General features: G+C 40.5%; 1 protein-coding gene across 1 annotated transcript; it reads right to left on the reverse strand.

Moving 5' to 3' along the window:
• Positions 1 to 1,506: 1,506 nt before the first annotated feature.
• Positions 1,507 to 15,869, reverse strand: LOC101850755 (ethanolaminephosphotransferase 1; the record flags this gene model as incomplete). The annotated part of the gene is given in 8 exon segments (XM_013088547.2): positions 1,507 to 2,970; positions 5,258 to 5,440; positions 6,206 to 6,386; positions 8,268 to 8,316; positions 10,294 to 10,405; positions 14,123 to 14,385; positions 14,938 to 15,130; positions 15,801 to 15,869. Coding segments are annotated over 8 exon segments (1,113 nt in total), but the record flags the coding sequence as incomplete, so codon positions are not given.
• Between the last annotated feature and the right edge of the window lie 3,463 nt (positions 15,870 to 19,332).

Here is a 19,332-nt window from a genome sequence, read left to right on the forward strand (position 1 = left end):
AGAAATGGGAACTTCTGATCCTTTTCTCCTCGGTAATGAGGAAAGACAATAATAATCATAACATTAATTATCTATCAATATGGTCCCGATTTATAGTAAGGGATGTATAAATACAGTTAGGTAATTCAACATACTGGACCTCCGGATTTAATGGCCAACTCCACAATTCTACTTAGCCAAATGAGTGAAGAGTCTTCAAAACCAAAGTTCAAGAATGCTCTGTTAAGGGATACCAACCAACATCCCCTATACCTTAGTCTGGAGCGATACACAGCGATGTGCAGCGATACGCAGCAACAGCGATACGCAACGATACTCAGCAACAGCGATACAGCAATACACAGCGATACACAGCAATACGCAGGACACTTCGGTCAGTAGCACTGCCCTGAGGGGGGGGATACATCCACCTGCATCACGACCATTTAGATAAGTCACGTATTCTGCTAGAGATAGCTCTGAGACATGACTCTGCACACTACTGTTTTGATTGACCCTAAAACCACAGAGCACTAGCATGCATGGTGATCCTTTGATAAAAAAGAAAAAGACTAAATAATCTCATTTCCCCCACACACCTAAACTTGTGTGTCAGAGAGGAGGTGAGCCAAGCACACACCTAAACTTGTGTGTGTGTAACAGAGGACGTGAGCCAAGCCGAAGCACACACCTAAACTTATGTGTCACGCAGCACACACCTAAACTTATGTGTCACACAGCACACACCTAAACTTATGTGTCACACAGCACACACCTAAACTTATGTGTCACGCAGCACACACCTAAACGTGTGTGTCACAGAGGAGGCGAGCCAAGCCGCAGCCCAAACGCTAAGGGCCACCAGACGTAACAAGCATTGACCAAATCACAACACAGCGGTGTAGTTGCAGTCCCTCAAACATATCACTGACGAGAAAGACTCCCATGTGGCACAAACAAAGGAGCACAACGCAGCAACAGCCATGTCGTCAGTGGGATACTTTCTAGAGACCTTATAGGGACAAACAGAATCATACATTCTACAGACTTCAACACAAGTTAAGAACCACTCACAAATTTGGCTAAAATTCCTCCGAGGATTTCCGTGCCGCACTTGGAGGTTTTGCCCCTTTGGGAAGCTTTGCGGTACGCATTGGAAACCCATTAACACTTTCAGAGCAAAACCAATTTGAAACATTCCTTGCTGTCTTTTTCGGATTTGTGAAAATCAGGGCTGTCTGTCAAGGTGGTCCACAACTTATGTTGAAGTCTGTATAACGTACAAAAGAAAGAGCAAAGCATATCATACCAAGCATCAACCATCCATGCAGCAAAGGAGCAATTCAAAAAATGAAGTAGAAAAAGAAAAAGTACAATAGCACTGGCACATCTCAGTTACGTGGGAAAGTAAATATTGTTTCCCCCCCAAAACCATAATATTCATGCAACTCGGAACGCGATAACTCTGAAACTTGCCGTTTTGGGGCGCTTTTAGACAAAACCTTCCATCAACTCTACTAAGCCTCATTTTGACAGGCCACAAGACATTTATTCAGGGCACAAATACAGCAACTGCACACAAACATTTAGCCGGTATCATGTGACCTCATGCTTGAGTACATAACATTAAGGGCAAGCGAGCGAAATGTACAAGCGTGTCCATGTGTCAACAGCAATAAATAATTATTTACATGTCATGTGCTAATCTCTAAACTACTCACACACTGGAACGATGAGCATATTATTATGAGGTGAGGCGTGTTACCACTATGAAAGTTTAAATAAATCTTTTTTAAAAGAATATAAAATATACGTATGAAATGAGCAAATCATGCATGTTTTCAAAAAGAGCCAAAACAACCCTTTATGTCACGTGGAATTCTCAACATCTTCATCATGGCAGCAAAGAGAACGGACATTGGTATCACAACAAGTTTTGTTTTGTTTTTTTTGCTTCGGAAATAGACGCACGCAAACAACGCCAGACACAAACGCACACAGTGTCTTTTTGTTTTAGCGTCTACATTCAACGGCATCTTTTCTGTTCACTCTAAGCGCAGCACGGTGTAACAAAGCACCCAACTGAGTACCAGTTCTTCGGGAACAGGTTCGAAACCTACTGTTTGTTTTTGTTTTTTTAACTCCACATTTAAAACAAAACTGTGAGCACATCAACTGCACAGTTTGGCATTAAACAAGCAAACCACAGCCCATTTTTCTGTCCCAGTTCCTACCAAAAAAATCCAAAAGCACACTATGATGCAACACTCTCCATGCCACAGGCCTCTGATAAGACGCGCTTGGCAATAGTAAAAAAAAGTAATGTGTGGGATTACGCTGATCGCCCGACAAACCCATCCATTTCATCTGACACACCATATTACGCACCCGCTCACGATATTAAACTCGAAGCATTCGGCACTGGCCCACATAAAATATCACTATTGCCATTTAACGATCTCGAAATCTTCTGCGAGACTAAACAAACGGACGTGGAGCACATTACAGGGGTCGAGCATGACTCAAAGGTTTAGAGTACACTATCTGCCACATTACTGGGGTCGAGCATGACTCAAAGGTTAGAGTACCGTCTCTACTTAACTGTCTCTACGTGAAATTCCCCAACACCCCCAATCTCGTCGTGACAGAACATCAGCTGCAGGTTCGGTTCATCAACGCTGACTTGGAACAGTCTAAAAAAAAGCACATAGTAAAAAAAATTCACTACAGAAATCTCTTCTCAAAAGGGAACATGACATTTTTGAACGAACAAGAAAAGCAAACGTGCATAACACAGTATCAATAGTTTCATCGCTTGGTGTACATTAAGTATATTTTATAAAAACAGCATCACCCGTCGCGCCAGCATCTGTCCAGCTTGGCGCTCACAGCTTCTCTCGCACGCAGCACTCGCATAAGACTAGCTTTCTACACTTGAACTTTTGGTATGGAAAAAGCTTTGATCTTGAAGTGCTGGCACATCTCTTTCACCTGGGGAGACAATCACAACAAAGAATTCAAATAATCTACTAGGGAATTTTGTAACAAAAGTTCTAACTGCAGGGTTGCTTTTACGCCCCAATCAACAAAATATAGTTATTTAAAGAGTGGAACCTAAGTTTTAGTTTTATTATCAGTTTTACGGCACTTGCAATACAATAAGGTCAGGTAAGTGCCAAAGATTAGAGATGTTACAAGAGAGTAACAGACACAAAAAAGAAGGAGGGGAGATAAAGACGATAGATATTTGATAGGAAAGAAGAAGCAAACCACACCAGAGCACCCGCCAACCACCCACAGAAGAGATCAGGACAGCAGATGTATGAGAGGAAAGAAGGAGCAAACCACACTGGAGCTTCCACCAACCACTCGTCCGGGTGGTATATAAATACATTTTTTCTGAGGCAAAAAGTTCTCACACTGTCAGACGACCGAGATGATAGCAAACAAAGAACACTAAAGCACAAAAAAAAAAGGAGACAAAATTGTCGCACATTCACCTCAAGAAACTTTGAGTCATAGTATTATAGTCCTACATATTCATGACATCTAATTGTCTTGAACATCTTGAAAATATGTGTCACAACACAGTGGAATCAGGAACTCGTCAATTTTTGGGCATGTTGAGTTATTGGTACTGTCTTATAGATTGTTTATTTGTCTAGCTTTCAATGAAGAAACTACCTATCTATCTACCTTAAATAGAAGTCGAGATATTTGCCATTGAAAGAGGTGGGGTCCCCTGGTTCTTGTGGAAATATTAGCGAGAAAATGGCAGCCAAAGTATGGCAACTTCCATAGGTTGAGAATCCTTGGGAAACTGAAGATTTACATCTTTCCTGCCTTTCAGCAATGTTTTTCAGCAAAATCCGCATAGGAAATGTCTTTAAATGGACAAAAAAAAGGTGATGAACCAAAAAACAAAAATTTGATAAAAATTGCCCAACCTGCGAAAAAAATGGCGTTTTCTTTGATTAGCATTATTTTGACGAGCGCCTGATTTCAACATGATGCCTAACATTTATATGTCAAAGCTCAAACTTGCACAGCAATTTAGCAAGAGGGAGAAAAAGATAAAAACATGGTTTTCCCCTGGAAAGAAACTTTGCTATGGGGGCTCTCGTGGCTTAGAGGTTAAGGTGTTGGCCTCTCATTCAAAGGTCCCGCGTTCGAATCCGGGTAGCGACCGAAACATTTTCTTCTCTAAAATTGTCTCCTTTCACCTCCTTTCCTGCTCTCTAGCAATGTTCTGTTTTCTGCTTTCGTTTCCACTTTCTGCCCCCACCCCTCACCTCCTTTACCCCCTCCTCTGGGCTTCTGACTCTTTCTGCAACCTTTCTACTGCTACTCCTTGGCTCCTCGTTACTGCTGTCTTTCTGCCACACCCCTGATCTTCTGGTAGGAAAGATCTACACCTAGCCTTCTCGGAAAAGGGCGAAAAATCTCGGAGGGCCAGAGTGCAAGTTGCGCACGTTAAAGATCCCTTGGTGGTCTAAGATCGATCAGAGTAGGCTTCGGCCACCACCCGGGAAAATTAAAAATTTCCTACCAACTGAAAATATTAGGTGTGTCCCGCACGCTCATATGACCTTATGCAGTTGCAAGCGCCATAAAACACCTACCAAAAAAAAACAAAAAAAAACTTTGCTACGACCTCAGCTGACACCTTCACAAGGCAATCAGTCAGGCTTACCTCCCTTCTTATCTTCCACCTTTGTCTCAACTTCCTCCAATCACACTGTACTTTAAGCCATCTTATGCGAAAGGGATAATACAGTGAGCCCCAACAGACCCGCTCTATCTTACCTCATTGCAGTTTTCCAGCACCAACACTTTACCAGCTGCACCCATTCCACTATATATCTATCCTCGTTCTTAAGTCTGTAAGTCGCTTCTGAGTTTCTCCATAGACCAGTCAAATTGGTCGCTTTTAAGCACAAGGGGGTTATTCGGGAAAATGCTGTTTTGAGAAAATCGAAGGTACAGTTTCTTCCCCTTGTTCAGTTTCTTTAAAAGATAAAGAGAGTTTTCTCTATAACCAAACAAATATACACACCAAAGAAACAAAACTTCTCCTATTGGAAGGACAATGTCCACTTTTGGTGTAGGTCAAGATTTCTGGAAACCCTCAAAAATCTAGGTTAACCCGCTTGTCCTTAAAAGCAACCATTTATCCTTGAAGGAAAATTTAGTTTTAAAGCAAGAGTTTTACAGCACTTGCAAATACAATAAGGTTACAGCAGATTGGACTGTATAAAAAATATGACCGAAGCCTTACCACGCCGACACCAAACATGACATGCAGGCCGGTGATGTAGAGGCAGTAGGCCCACAGAAGGTACACCTCCGTCTCCCCGAGCTGCAACACGGCCACCAGCAGCACGATGGTGAACAGCGGGAATACTGAGCGGTTCAGCAGCTCGCAGCGTGTGCTGCTCATCTGCGCTATGATGAGATGGCACTGGGGACAGGGAAAGACACACATATACATATATATAATATATATATATATTCACAGAGTGTGCTGCTCATCTGCTCTATGATGAGATGGCACTGGGGACAGGGAAAAACACACATATACATACATATAATATATATATATTCACAACATGTGCTGCTCATCTGCGCTATGAGATGGCACTGGGAACAGGGAAAAACACACATATACATTACATTCATTGTAAATAATTTTATGCCTGGATTTTATTTATTGAAAATGAATAAAGGCAAAAAAAATTGTAAATTTGCAGTTTGGAAAGACTCTAAAGATATGGAAGTCACCACACTTTTGTATACATTTTCTCACTAATTTTACTTTTCAAACCAGGCGACCCCCACCTAATTCAACAGCAAGTATTTCGACTTCTATTCAAGATAAATGGACATTTTTTTCAATGAAAGCAAGGCAAATAAATAACCTTTAAGATGATGCCAATAACTCCATATGGCCAAAAATTGACGAGCGCCTGATTCCACCACGTCATGACACATATATGAGCAAAGGTTATAATTGACTGCTATAATATGAGAGAGACAGACGGCAAAAAGTCAGTAGTGTACATACGAGCAAAGGTTATAACTTACTGCTATAAGAGAGAGACAGAAGGCAAAAAGTCAGTACTATAATTATATATAAATATATGAGCAAAGGATATAACTGACTGCTAAGAGAGAGAAAGACGGCAAAAAGTCAGTAGTGTACATACGAGCACAGGTGAGAACTTACTGCTATATGGGAGAAGGCGGTGCCCGTGGTCCAGTAGTAGAGGCGCGGCTGCAGCTCGACGATGTTGCAGGAGGAGATAACCCCCCAGGTGACCAGCAGCGAGAAAAGCACCATCGTGGACACAAGGGGCCGCATGGCTTCAGAAAAGGAATGCATCTTGCCCGTCTTATCGCGGTAGGATCTGGGGACACAGCGGTCATTGAGACACCCTCAGCGTGGCGTGATCGAAGGAAAAAGTAGAAAAATGGCTGCATGTGAGAGTAACTGTTTATTGATAATGCATATCATCAGTTTGGTTTTTGTTTTTGTTGAGGTTTTACGGCGCTCGCAACTGCATAAGGTCATATGAGCGCCAAGGGGTGGGTGTCAACAGAGAAGTCTTTATAGTGAATCAGACTTACTCTGCTCACCTCTCTAGCTTCAACAGCACAAAGTCTGTTTCGACTATCAAGGCACCCCGGAAATAGCAGGTCATAAGAGTGTGACAAACATACAAAAGAAGTAGAGGAAAATGACAATAGTTAGGATCAGGTAAGAAAAAGCAGCAGTTCGCTGTTGTAGATCACGCACAGTTATGAGCGTGACATGAGTCAGCCCATTTACAATTCTACTATGCTTGAACGAGAAATGTTCCCCCTTTGGGAATGGCCTAAAGACACTACAGTCAGTGGCACTGCCCCGGGGGGTAGACACACTGTTTGACTGAAGTCTTTTGTGATGATAATGCAAATATCATCAGTGTCGCAAGCAATCCACTTAAGTCCGTTTGGGTACTTTTTACACGAGAGTCTAAAAAAAACAAGTTTTTGTTGAGGTGTTCCCATCTGGAATAATTAAAAGCAAGAAAATTGTAAGCCTTGGCCATAGGAATAAACTGCATTTTGGTGATGTTAAAAGGTGTTTAATTGATCGAGGTTTGGGAGGGTGTAAAAATAGAAAACGCTCAAAATTTGGACTTAAATGATTTGCTTGAGACAGCGAGGGTATGGTATTGCTGAAGGACCACTAGAATAATGCAAAGGGTGAACGACAGTATCTCGCCATGCGACCACAGAATGACCTGAAGAAAGAGGACATTTTGTGTCGATATTAAAGTTGTTCCCGCATCCGATTCGGACTTTGGGGATTGCCTTGTTAGTGAGACAACTTCCTGGGCCTTCGGCATATTGTGGTAGGGTGGCAAGTTTCTTTCCATGCCGCCTTTACTTCCCCAACTCGAAGTCAGGTACCCATTACTGCTGGGTAGGCTGGAGGGGGCAAAAAAATCTGTGTCCGAAAGGAGGCTCAAACCCGGACTTTCCACTTCAGAGACGAGCGCACTAACTGTTCCGCCACTGCACCCTCTATTGTGTCGACAATAGCGGGGGGGAACAAATTTAATTTACGGTCAAAAGAGCACTGTGTGTACTTTACTTTCAGGAAAAGGAACATACTTTGTATTATATCTGATCAAGGATGGCAGGATCTGGAAAATTTTATACAGATGTGGTGCGCATGAGAAAATAAAAGCTCCACACAAAAGTAAAAAGGCACGGTGCTTTACACAGAAATAAAAAACTCATTTACGGTAAAGTCAATCATCACATTATAGTCTGGGGATAAGTGAAGACGGCAGAAAACGGAATGAAATGAGCTGTCTAATCCTTTTATGAATTGAAATGGGAATACCAAATTATGTCTCTCTTGTAAGTGCTTTAGATTATGCTTTTGAGCTGGCGAGGAAAGTGTAATGCTTCTATCAACGATGAGCATGACGCGGGCAGTATTGCATACAGACTTATCTCAAAAAGGCCGCCTCCCAGTCAACAGGTCATTTTCACAATGGTTTGTTCAGTCAAAACTAAAATATACAGAAGAGGCTGAAATTTTTGAGAACTCAAGTAAGGAATCCTCGATGCATTATTTTGATTAGCGTCTGATGTCACCTCAATGCCTCACATGTGTGTCTGTTCTCATTCAAAATACCACAGCAAACAGTGAGCGCTATTCAGCTAATTTATTGGAAGTAATCAAATTAGAAATCAGGATAAAAGACCAACGCTGAAATAAAGACTCCACATACCTGTATACATTGTAGAATGTTGGAGGAAAAGTCAGTCCGAAGAAGCCCGCTGAAACACAGACATGAACAATTAGTAATGATTTTAAAATTTTTTAAATTGTTTTGTTCCACACCATTCTTAGAGTGTCCTGTTAATTTTCCATTTCAAAATTGAGCTATCAGATCTGGTTACGTCTGAACACTTATTAACCTCTACTTTCCAACCCAAAAGAGTGCATAATTTCATACTCATTTTTGTCCTAAATTATTCTTCAAAAAAACATCTCCCCAAATGTCAAAGGTACATTTTCTGTTTAAGATTGGCAAAACTCATAACCTAAATAAACAGGCATAATGCCATCAAACACAGAGACATAAAACAAAAAAACAGTTGTGTCAAGCTGACAAATGAACAAGCCTTGACAACGACAGCACTGAACAACAGTGAAGATCTTAGCCATTACACCCAGATGTTGCTGTAGTGTATATTAGAAGTAAAACGAAAACCTGCTCAAGGACAAAACCATGTTGGCAATCCCGCTAAAAACTGTGACCATTTGAAACGTATCCCATCTATGAGTAAAGAATTTATCAATCCCTACCCTTTCGGTTATTCAGAGCAGTGTCAGTGCGGAACCAGAAACTAAACGGGGAACCACTTGCAGCAGGCCTGCCCAACACACGAGGCACAAAGAAAGAAATGTTGGCCCAACCATAGGCAGAGAGAGCCAACACTCTATGGGGGCCTGGAGGAGCTGTGGTGAATAGCAGCCTTCTATTTTGTATTTGTGAGGTTTTACGGCGCTTGCAACTGCATGTGAAGTCAGTCCTGTTGTATGGATGTGAGACACGGAACGCACCTCAGACAGGCATAAAGAGGATCCAGGTTTTCTCGAACAAGTGTCTGAGGAAGCTACTGAGGATCAGATGGACAGACATGATAACCAACGAGGAAGTATTAAGAGGAACGAGACAGAGCCCAGTCAGAGACGAGGTGGGAAGAAGGTGTTGGTGATGGATTGGACACACTTTCAGGAAGTCAAGCAGCTGATTAACAAGGAAAGTATTAGATTGGAACCCAGAGGGTAAAAGATAAAGGGGAAGACCATGTGGAACCTGGAGAAGAGTAACGGAAATGGATGTACAGGAAAGTAGGAAGACATGGAGTGACATCAAGCGCCACGCCCAGGATAGGGAAAGGTGGAAAGTGCTTGTTCGTTGCCTATATCCTGACCCAGGGTGAGAAAGGCAATGATGATGATGAACCTTTCGGTTATTCAGAGCAGTGTCAGTGCGGAAAAAGAAACCAAACGGGGAACCACTTGCAGCAGGCCTGCCTAAGACACGAGGCACAAAGAAAGAAATGTTGGCCCAACCATAGGCAGAGAGAGCCAACACTCTATGGGGGCCTGGAGGACCTGTGGCGAATAGCAGCCTTCTATTCTGTATTACTGAGGTTTTACGGTGCTCGCAACTGTATAAGGTCATATGAGCGCCAAGGGGTAGGTGTCAACAGAGAAGTACAAACAGGGAATTGGGCTTACTCTGCTCACCTCTCTCGCCTCAACGGCACAAAAACATCCCGGAAATAGCAGTTCACAACAGAGTGACAAACATACAAAAGAAGTAGAGGGAAAAATGACGATGGGAAGGATGTGGAAAGAAAAAGCAGCAGTTCCCCCTATGTTGTTCCGGCACAGTATGAGCATGACACAGATAAATAAGCCCATTTACAATTCTACTGTGCATAAAAGACCATGTTAATATCCCCCCTTTGGGAATGGCCTAAAGACACTTCAGTCAGTCGCACTGCCCTGGTGGGGAGGCCCAAAACTCAATTCCCAAAACTCAATTGGGGCACAGAGAACCTGTAGCGAACAACAGCCTTCACACTACAGACTGGGATGTCCTTTTAAAGATGAATGAGAAAAAGAAAAAAGAAGAGCCCCTGTCCATTAACTGTTCACACAAAAACTCCCCTTACATACAAAGAAAAATGAAACACATTAATTGATCTAATATACACCACAGCATTCTTTTTACTTACCATATAGACTAATTTCGAACAATTCTGCGGGCGACCAATTCACTATTGGCAATGTGAACTTCCAGATGTCATGGCCACCAACAAACGTAATTAAATACACAATGGTCATCGACTGCAAAGGAAAAACAAACAATAAACTTTTAGAATTCTGAACACAGAAGTGTGTTTTCTAAATAATATAAACAGAACAAACTATTCTTAAGAATCATTTATCACAAAGTCAAACAACAAACTGTGACAACAAAACTTAAGGAACAATTACATTCTTGACGAAATGTGTTGCTTTCATCATACAAAAAAAAACCACACAAAAAAAAACCCTGCATCCAGTAATAAAGTCATCAATCAAACTTTTTAAAATTTTAGTTAGTTTTTTGTTTTAGTAAAGGTATTACGGCGCTTGCAACTGCATAACGTCATATGAGCGCCAGAAGATTAGAGGTGTAACAAGAGAGTAACAAACATAAAAAAGAAGGGGAGATAAGGACGATACATGTTTCAAAGGAAAAAAGGAGCAAACCACACCAGAGCACCCGCCAACCGCCCACAATTAGAGTTTAGTGACACTTGCAACACAATTAGGTCACATAAATGCCAAAGATTAGAAGTGTTACTAAAGAGAACATGCAAAGAAAAGACAGATGAGAGATTAGGACAAAGACGTCGGACAGGAAAGAAAGAAGAGCAAACCACATCATGATACCAGAGCACCCGCCACCCACCCGCAGGTCAAGGTTTAAACCCAACAGGTCAGTGTGACAGATAACCCAGAGAGCAGAGAGGGCAGATCAAAGTTTATCCTATGACCTACATTCCCATCACAGCCGCAGCGACTGCACCACATTGAACTACTTCAACAAGTACTGCAAGCTTATCAAACATTTTCCTTCATGTTAGCGTGAGGCTAACTCAAAACAGCAGAGGCCTTTTGGAGAGAAGCTTCAACAGCGCGCCACGACCGACCACACACCGCTGTGACAACACTTTACACGGGTCGCCTAGAGAGGAAAGTGATGCTCCATGTCTCACGTCTGATAACACGGATTTCACAGATAACGGAGCAACAACACAGCAGCGGGCCACGAGTCCACATGCAGAGAATCATACCTCTTTTTTTTAGGGGGGGGGGGGGGGGGGTAAGTGTTTTACGGTGCTCGCAACTGCATAAGGTCATATGAGAGCGCGGGACACATTAAGCATTTTCAGTTGGTAGGAAATTTTGAATTTTGCCCGGTTGGCAGCCGAAGCTTACTCTTATCGATTTTTGACCAAAAAAGGGATCTTTAACGTGTGCAACTTGCACACGGGACCTCTGAGGTTTTTCTCCCTTGTCAGAAAATGCTAGGTGTAGATCTTTCCTACCTCTGAAAGACAGCAGTAAGAAGGAACCAAGGAGTAGCAGTAGAAAGGTTGCAGAAAGAGCCAGGAGCCCAGTGGAGGGGGTCAAAGGAGATGAAGGGGTGGGGGAAGAAAGAGGAGACAAAAGCAGACCACAGAATATTGCTAGAGGAAGTGAAAGGAGACAATTTTAGACAAGAAAATGTTTCCGTCGCTACCTGGAATCGAACCCGGGACCTTTGAATGAGAGGCAAACTCCTTAACCTCTAGGCCACGAGAGCCCCACTTTATCTTCAACAAAACACCAAAAGAGGTTGGTGCAACACGTGCCTAAAGATACAGACCACTTTCTCTTCATGATAGGAGAAGCAAAAGGGATGAAATCAGCACACTGGTATTAGATCATAGTTATCGAGAGGCTGACAAAGTGATAGCCCCACTAAAAAAAGAAGAAAGAAGCGGGTCACTTATCTTGCTTCCATAAAGTTATAACAAATTTAAGAAGGAAGAAAAAGATTTGAAAAAAATCTAGCTGATATGAAAACTGTGCACACACCACAACAGCAAAGGGACAGGTGAAAGTTCAGGGGGGAAAAGATAAACAATATACACACATCAGTCACTGGGACAGCAATCAGTTGGTCCTTTCAGCATATATACATACATTGAGAATAAAGGACCTAGTGGCAGCTGGACCTTGTCGTGAAAGCACCTTTGACACATGCCTCTACTACATTTGACCCCAGGGAATGAGCAAAATGGTGACCCCAGCCAAACTCCCCCCCCCCACCCCACCCCCTCCCAGGGCAGTGCTACTGACTGAAGTGTCTATAGGCCATTCCCAAAGAGGGGGGGACGTTAACCTGTTCTTATGCACAGTATAATTGTAAATGGGCTGATTCACCAATGTCATGCTCATAACTGTGCCTGAACTGCAACAGGGAACTTCTGTTTTTTCTTTCCTAATCCTTACTATCATCATTTTTCCTCTACTTCTATTGTATGTCACACTCTTGTGACCCGCTATTTCCAGGGCTATTTCCAGGTGCCTTGATAGTCGAAGCAGACTTTTAGTTTCAGTAAGAGTTTTACGGCCCTTGCAACACAATAAGGTCATACAAGTGCCAAAGATTAGAGGTGTTACAAGAGAGTAACAAGCACAAAATAGAAGGAGGAGAGGTAAGGACGATACATGTTAGATAGGAAAGAAGGACTAAACCACACTAGAGCACCCGTTAACCACCCACATCTACTACATTTGACCCCAGGAAATGTGCAAAACTGTGAGCCAGCCAAAGTCTTCCCATCATGTTCAACACCTTCACAGGATCTTCAAGCATAAATAGAACCCAATTCTTGATGCCTAAAATGTTATTGCCACCGTAGCACGAGAAATGAGTTAATAACATCTCCTTTCCTACAACACATGCAGAAAAATTAGTTTACTTTTAGTCAACAGTTTTATGGCACTTGCAACTTAAAAAGGGCATTTAAAAGCCGAAGATTAGAGGTGTTACAAGAGAGTAACAAATACAAAAAAGAAGGAGGGGAGATAAGAACAATAACTCAACGTTTGATAGGAAAGAAAGAGCAAACCACACCAGAGCACCAGCCAATCACCCACAGAAAAATGAGTAACCCCAAGCCTGACTCTTCCTCTCCCTGCAAATGAAGGTCAAATGGCATTGTAACTCTTGTCTTACAGCATCCGTGATATTGAATGATAAAGTTTGATTACAGACTGAACAATTATATTCTACAGAGAATATAAATATTCTTCACCATCGCGATAAGATTGGAAGACTGAAACATTTTTTATTTCGCTTTTTTTTTCAATGAAAGATATGTGAGGCAGCGTGGTGAAATCTGGCACTCGTCAAAATGGTGAAATCAAAGTAATCTGTATCTTTTTGGCAGATGTGAAATTTTTTTTCAAGGGCTCAACACCTTTTATGTCCATTTAAAAACACATTTTTGTGTGGATTTTACTAAAAAACGGTTAAAGGTACAAAAAATGAAAATTTTAAGTTTCCAAGGACTCTCAGGCTATGGAAGTTACAAAACTTGGGCAGCCATTTTCTCGCTAATATTACTTCTGAAACCAGATGACCCTGACCTCCTCCAATTGCAAATATTTCGACTTCTATTCAACATACATAGATCTTTTTTTCACCAAAAGGAAGGCAAATGAACAGGTTTTAAGATGATACCTATAACCTCACATGCCCAAAAATTGACCAACGCCTGATTCAAACGCGTTGCGACACATATTCTACAAAGCATGTTTCATACTGGTCAATAATCAATTTGTATTCAGATATACAACCAAAAGTGAATTGTTTAAAAGTATGAAAATCAGACAGCTCTAAGCCGTTCTTTTAAAAAATCTTCTTTTGTTTTCGTCTCATGAAAAATTTACCTGATGTCACTTATTCGATCTTATCACGACAGCGCCGCTATATATATATAGAAACGTTCCACAGACACTTACTATCTGGCCAATGTCGTATCCCCAGGGCAAAAAGAGGACACCTGTGTTGTACTTCTCCCAGTGGCTGATGACGAAACACACCATGATGCCCACGACACACAGGTACACGCGGAACGCGTTGACCCCGTGCTCACCCCGGCCAAAGATCCCGTAGACGGCCACGGGGATGAACAGGGTGGCCCAGCTGTCCAGGCCGTGGTCAAACAGCTCCCCGAGAGGGGACGATGACTTTGTCCTGCGAGCTTGCTTGCCGTCAATTCCATCTGCAAAACAAGAGAAAATGCTGGTCAAAGAAACAGGTCTTCGTCATCATGAATACTGTCATTTTTTTTGTTCACTTTTTAAAAAATTGTTGTTTGCGTAGTAATCTACTGTAAATGATTGTACAGCACTCAGAGCTTGTTGTATCCTTATGGGACAGAGTGCTTTTAAATGCTATTTATAATCACTATTACTTTTAAAAGTCCATTTATTTGAGTCCTTTCCAAAACACAGCATTTCAACATCCAGGTAGCATAGAACATGATCAATGATCATCTTTACACATGTGTACGAAATAAGATGCAGAAAACTTTAATTACGAAGTAACAAAAACATCACCTTCAAACATCCTTCAGACCAAAGAAGAAAAAAAAGCCCAATAAAAATAAAATATAAAATAATCACCACAAATTAGCTATTTGCTGCTCTGACACTTTTTTTTTTTAAAATCAGAACATTTTCCTTTTCCTCATTTTTTGCTGAAAAAAAACCTTTCGCCTTCATCTGTACTCACTCTAGCCATACGATAATAATAATCCAAAGAAAACGCTCACCTAGCGTGTGCGAGAGAAAATTGTTGATTGCACCAACGAGCCAAACCCAGTTGGGGACTGGGGCGTATTCCGGATAGTCTCGACTCGCGGCAAAGAAATGTGGGTCGTAGTACGTCATCACGGCAAAGTTGACCAGCAACATCATGAAGCCAGTGAAGGTGAGCAGGTTGGGGGCGACCCATAGTGGAACAAACTGAGGAGAGGAAGAGTAGTAGTAGAGGTTTTACGACGCTCGCAACTGCATAAGGTCATATATGAGCGCCAAGAGATTAGAGGTGTTACAAGAGAGTAACAAACATAAAAAAGAAGAAGGGGAGATAAGGGTGATAGATGTTTGATAGGAAAGAAGAAGCAAACCACACTAGAGCACCCGCCAACCACCCACGGAGGAGAGGGAGATCAGAACCCCTAAAAAGTTGCTTGTTTATAATGCCTCTCTGTAACATTGAAACATACATGCATGCAAAATATGAATGAATAGAATAAAAAATCGTGAGCGATACAATTTAGGTGAAGCTCTGCTTTAGATGATGATTAAACTCTATCTCAACAGGGACATTGCAGTACAACAAACAGGAAATGAAAGCACATACATGATGAAGGAAAAAAGAGGGTTTGTTATCTTTTCATGTCATGCGTAATCATAATGTAGAGAAGCAAACCACAGATAAAGTGAGTCTTTCTATCCCAGTAAAGGCATTTCTTGAACGACAAAAAAAGGGTCTTCTCTTTCATTCCAGTTTAGTGTGTTTTGGACAATGTCATCTTTTAATCTTGAAAGCTTACAGCAGTGGTGCAAAAAGAAACTCTGACCCCACACCTCTATATATTTATATTATATATATATATAAAGTTAAACTCACCTGAACAGCCCAGTTCCAAAATGGATGACATATATAATTGCTGACTGGACTGGTATCTACGGCACTGTACTGAAATGAAAAACATATCTCTCTATTAAATTAAAGTTATACTTTAACTGGTCACTCTTAAACACAAAGGGGCTATCCCAAAAAATGCTGTTTTGAGAAAATCGAAGTTTTTGCCCCTTGTTCAGTTTCTTTAAAATACAAAGAGAGTTTTTTCTGTAACCAAACAAATATACACACCAATGAAATCAAACTTCTCCTATAGGTAGGGCAATGCCCACTTTTGGTGTAGGTCAGGATTTCTGGAAAACCCTGAAATCTGGGTTAGCCCGCTAGTCCTTAAAAGCGACCAAATAAACACATTTTATTTTAACAACAATATCCTGATGATGAAACTTCATACCAGAAAAACACAATTTACAAGGAAAGGCTAGTTAAATACCTTCTTTTCATTCTAAAATGTTAGCTGATGAAAGTCTAAACTTCTGACAATAAAGCCGCACTTTACAGAATGATGGGGAATACACAGAAAAAAAGAGGATTTTCCTTCCTTGAATTCTCATCGTGTCCAGGAGGAAAGAAAATAATCAGCTCACATAGATCTGAACCTTTAACTGCTCAATTGTTATTCTTCATGCATAAAAACTGAAGATTTTGGTGTTTTAAAATGCTTACATTGTATGCACACATAAAGCTCTGATTTTTCTTTGGTCTCAGTAAGGTTTTACGCAATGTCATGTATAATAAGGTCCTATAAGTGCAGAAAGTTAGAGAGGTGTTACAAGAGAGTAACAAACAAACAAAAAAAGGAGGAGAGATAAAGAAGATAGACGTTGAAATTTGACAGGAAAGACGGAACAAACCACACTAGAGCATCCGCCAACCGCCCACATACTCTGCTGTAAAACTAAATTTTTTAAAGGCAAGAATGTGAGCATCACTGCTACACTATGCACAAATCTCATCCACTGCACAAGCATGCGACTAAATTTACATAATATTAAAATCAATGTAAGCTGGGAGGTTGACATCGTTTTGATTGAATTCTGTACAGTCGGACTGCTTCAAAAACCATCTGTCCAAAAGACAATAACCTGCACAAATAACCACTTCTCGCTTAAATTCTCCTGACATGTTTTTCTTTAATAAAGACACTGTCCAAGAGAACCATCTGTAGCAGATAACCACTTTTCGTCTCGACAACGTGTAGTCATCTTGAGACATACTATGATTGCAGAACCTTAAAATCTTATCGAAGTTTGGCTTCCACTCAAGATTCATTCAACAACCGACTGACCATTGCCAACCTTACATAAAACCTGAAAGAGGCGAGAGAAGAAATGCCAAGATGAGAGGAATTACTGTGAGAGAAGGTAGCCTCTATATGCCTCTTGAGAGCTGAGTCACAAACTCAAGTGTTGATAGCTTGCCCCTGCTGCAGTACTGTCTTTCATTAAATACTTCTCGATACTTTAACTTCTGATTTTGATTTTGTATACATTTTTTGTTGTTGGACGCCGTACAAACAAAGGATATATATATACATGTATCACTGTTTGAAAATAATTCCATTGTCAATCACTTAAACACATTATTTCTCTACCTTCTATTTTCCGACATAACAAAGCAAAAAAAAAAAAACAAGAGGCCAACACTGCAGCAAAATGACTTACTATCATTACAGTTAGCTCAGACAACCACACAGTACCTTTAATACAGGCAAAAACACTCTTCAATCAACAAGGGAAACCCATAAAACCAAACAGCGTACAATTACAAACACCTCTAGGCATGGGCCTGGACGTCACATGTCATAAAATACGATGGCACACTTAACCATACACATGATAAACTTTGAATCCATGTTACATATTTATAGTGTACAATATAATATTGTAAGGAAAGTCTGATTAATTACTGAAAAGTATTTCATGTGAATGACAATTCAAGTTAATTTTTTGGGCCCAAACAAAAATTTTTAATGTGCAATAGATTTATCCTAGATATCATGAACAAAACAGTAATATTATGAATTGAGCATGCACACACATAGTTCTACCCTTTTTTTTTTTTTAACTTCCTACGAAAAGCTTGAACTTTTTATAGAGAGAAACTATTCTACTGTATAGAATAATAGAGAAAACTATGTTGGTGCATATTTTTGCATACATTATTTTTAGGAGAGTCTCATTATTTTAATTAATGAAAATTATTTCTCATGTGAACAACAATTCAAGTTAATTTTTTGGGCCCCCAAACTAAAATTTGTCATGTCAAAGATTGGTCATTTAGTTACAATCATGAACAAAACACTACTTTTGTGAATGAGCCCACATTTAATTCTACTTTCTTTTTTAACTTTCTAAGCAAAGTAGGGATGGGCGTTGGTCGATATTAAGCCAATCACTAGTACTGGTATCGACTAATAGAAGAAATTCAGTATCGATCGACACCCAGTACTGGTTAAGGAAATCGTTGGAAAACAAGGGACACAACACTTGTAGGCCTATATCAAAATGTACTAGGCTTTCGAATACTGACGACTTCATAGTATTCTCCGACTTTTGACCAAGGAATGACAAGAGAAGCCTATTGTAAAAATGGCTGCACCTGTGCGATTGTACACCTACTATAGTACCTCTGTTATATGTAAGAGTACACAAAAAATATTTTTATCCATCCCATGTTATCTCAGTTACTGTTTCAGGTTTCGAAAGTGAAGGGTCTTTCTTTTCTCTTTAAAAAAACCTCTGTATTGACTCTAGTATCAATTAAGGGACTTCAATATAATCGAGCATCGATTAATTTGCCCATTCATAACCAGTAGTGGATATAGGTGTATCGACTAACACCCATCCCTAATGCAAAGCTTGACAGTATAAGAGAAATCCTACTGTTTATAAGAACACTATTCTTTACTACACGACAAAGGATTACCCCAACGTCTTCCGAGTAGACATACCGGCTTCTTGTAAGAGTTAATTTATATATGATAATTTTTATTTCTCGCCATTATGATTTTTGGTCTTTTAAAAGTTGTGTTCTATGTCTCAAAATATAAGCCTTCTTAGTTGAGCTGAAGAAAGTAGGAGCCTTTTAATACTTTTATGATTTAATAATATAATATAACAAATAAGTTTGTGTTCATCCTTTTAGTAGAGAAATGAATGTCATGATACAATCAAAGCCACACTCATAGACAACTGCACATTCAGCTTTGATGGTTACTAAACCAATCATTATTTCATTGTTAGACTATCTCTATGATATGATGGATGATTTTTAAAAGAGTTTTTAAAGAGTAGTTATGTAACACAAAATAGATCATACCCTCATTCGTTACACCTCGCTGAATATCGCATCATGCCCTTTGTTTGGCAAAGGCTCTTCTGCTCCACCACAGACCACACAGCTAGCTAGCCTATCTAGATCTTTCACAGTGACAGTGCGAGTCCAAACCACAAAAACCAACCCTAGTGACCCTTTTTTTATACGAAGTGGCTAGCCGTACTTAAGTACGGCTAGA

Source organism: Aplysia californica, unplaced genomic scaffold (genome assembly GCF_000002075.1).
Source record: "Aplysia californica isolate F4 #8 unplaced genomic scaffold, AplCal3.0 scaffold00759, whole genome shotgun sequence".
Lineage (NCBI taxonomy): Eukaryota > Metazoa > Mollusca > Gastropoda > Aplysiida > Aplysiidae > Aplysia > Aplysia californica.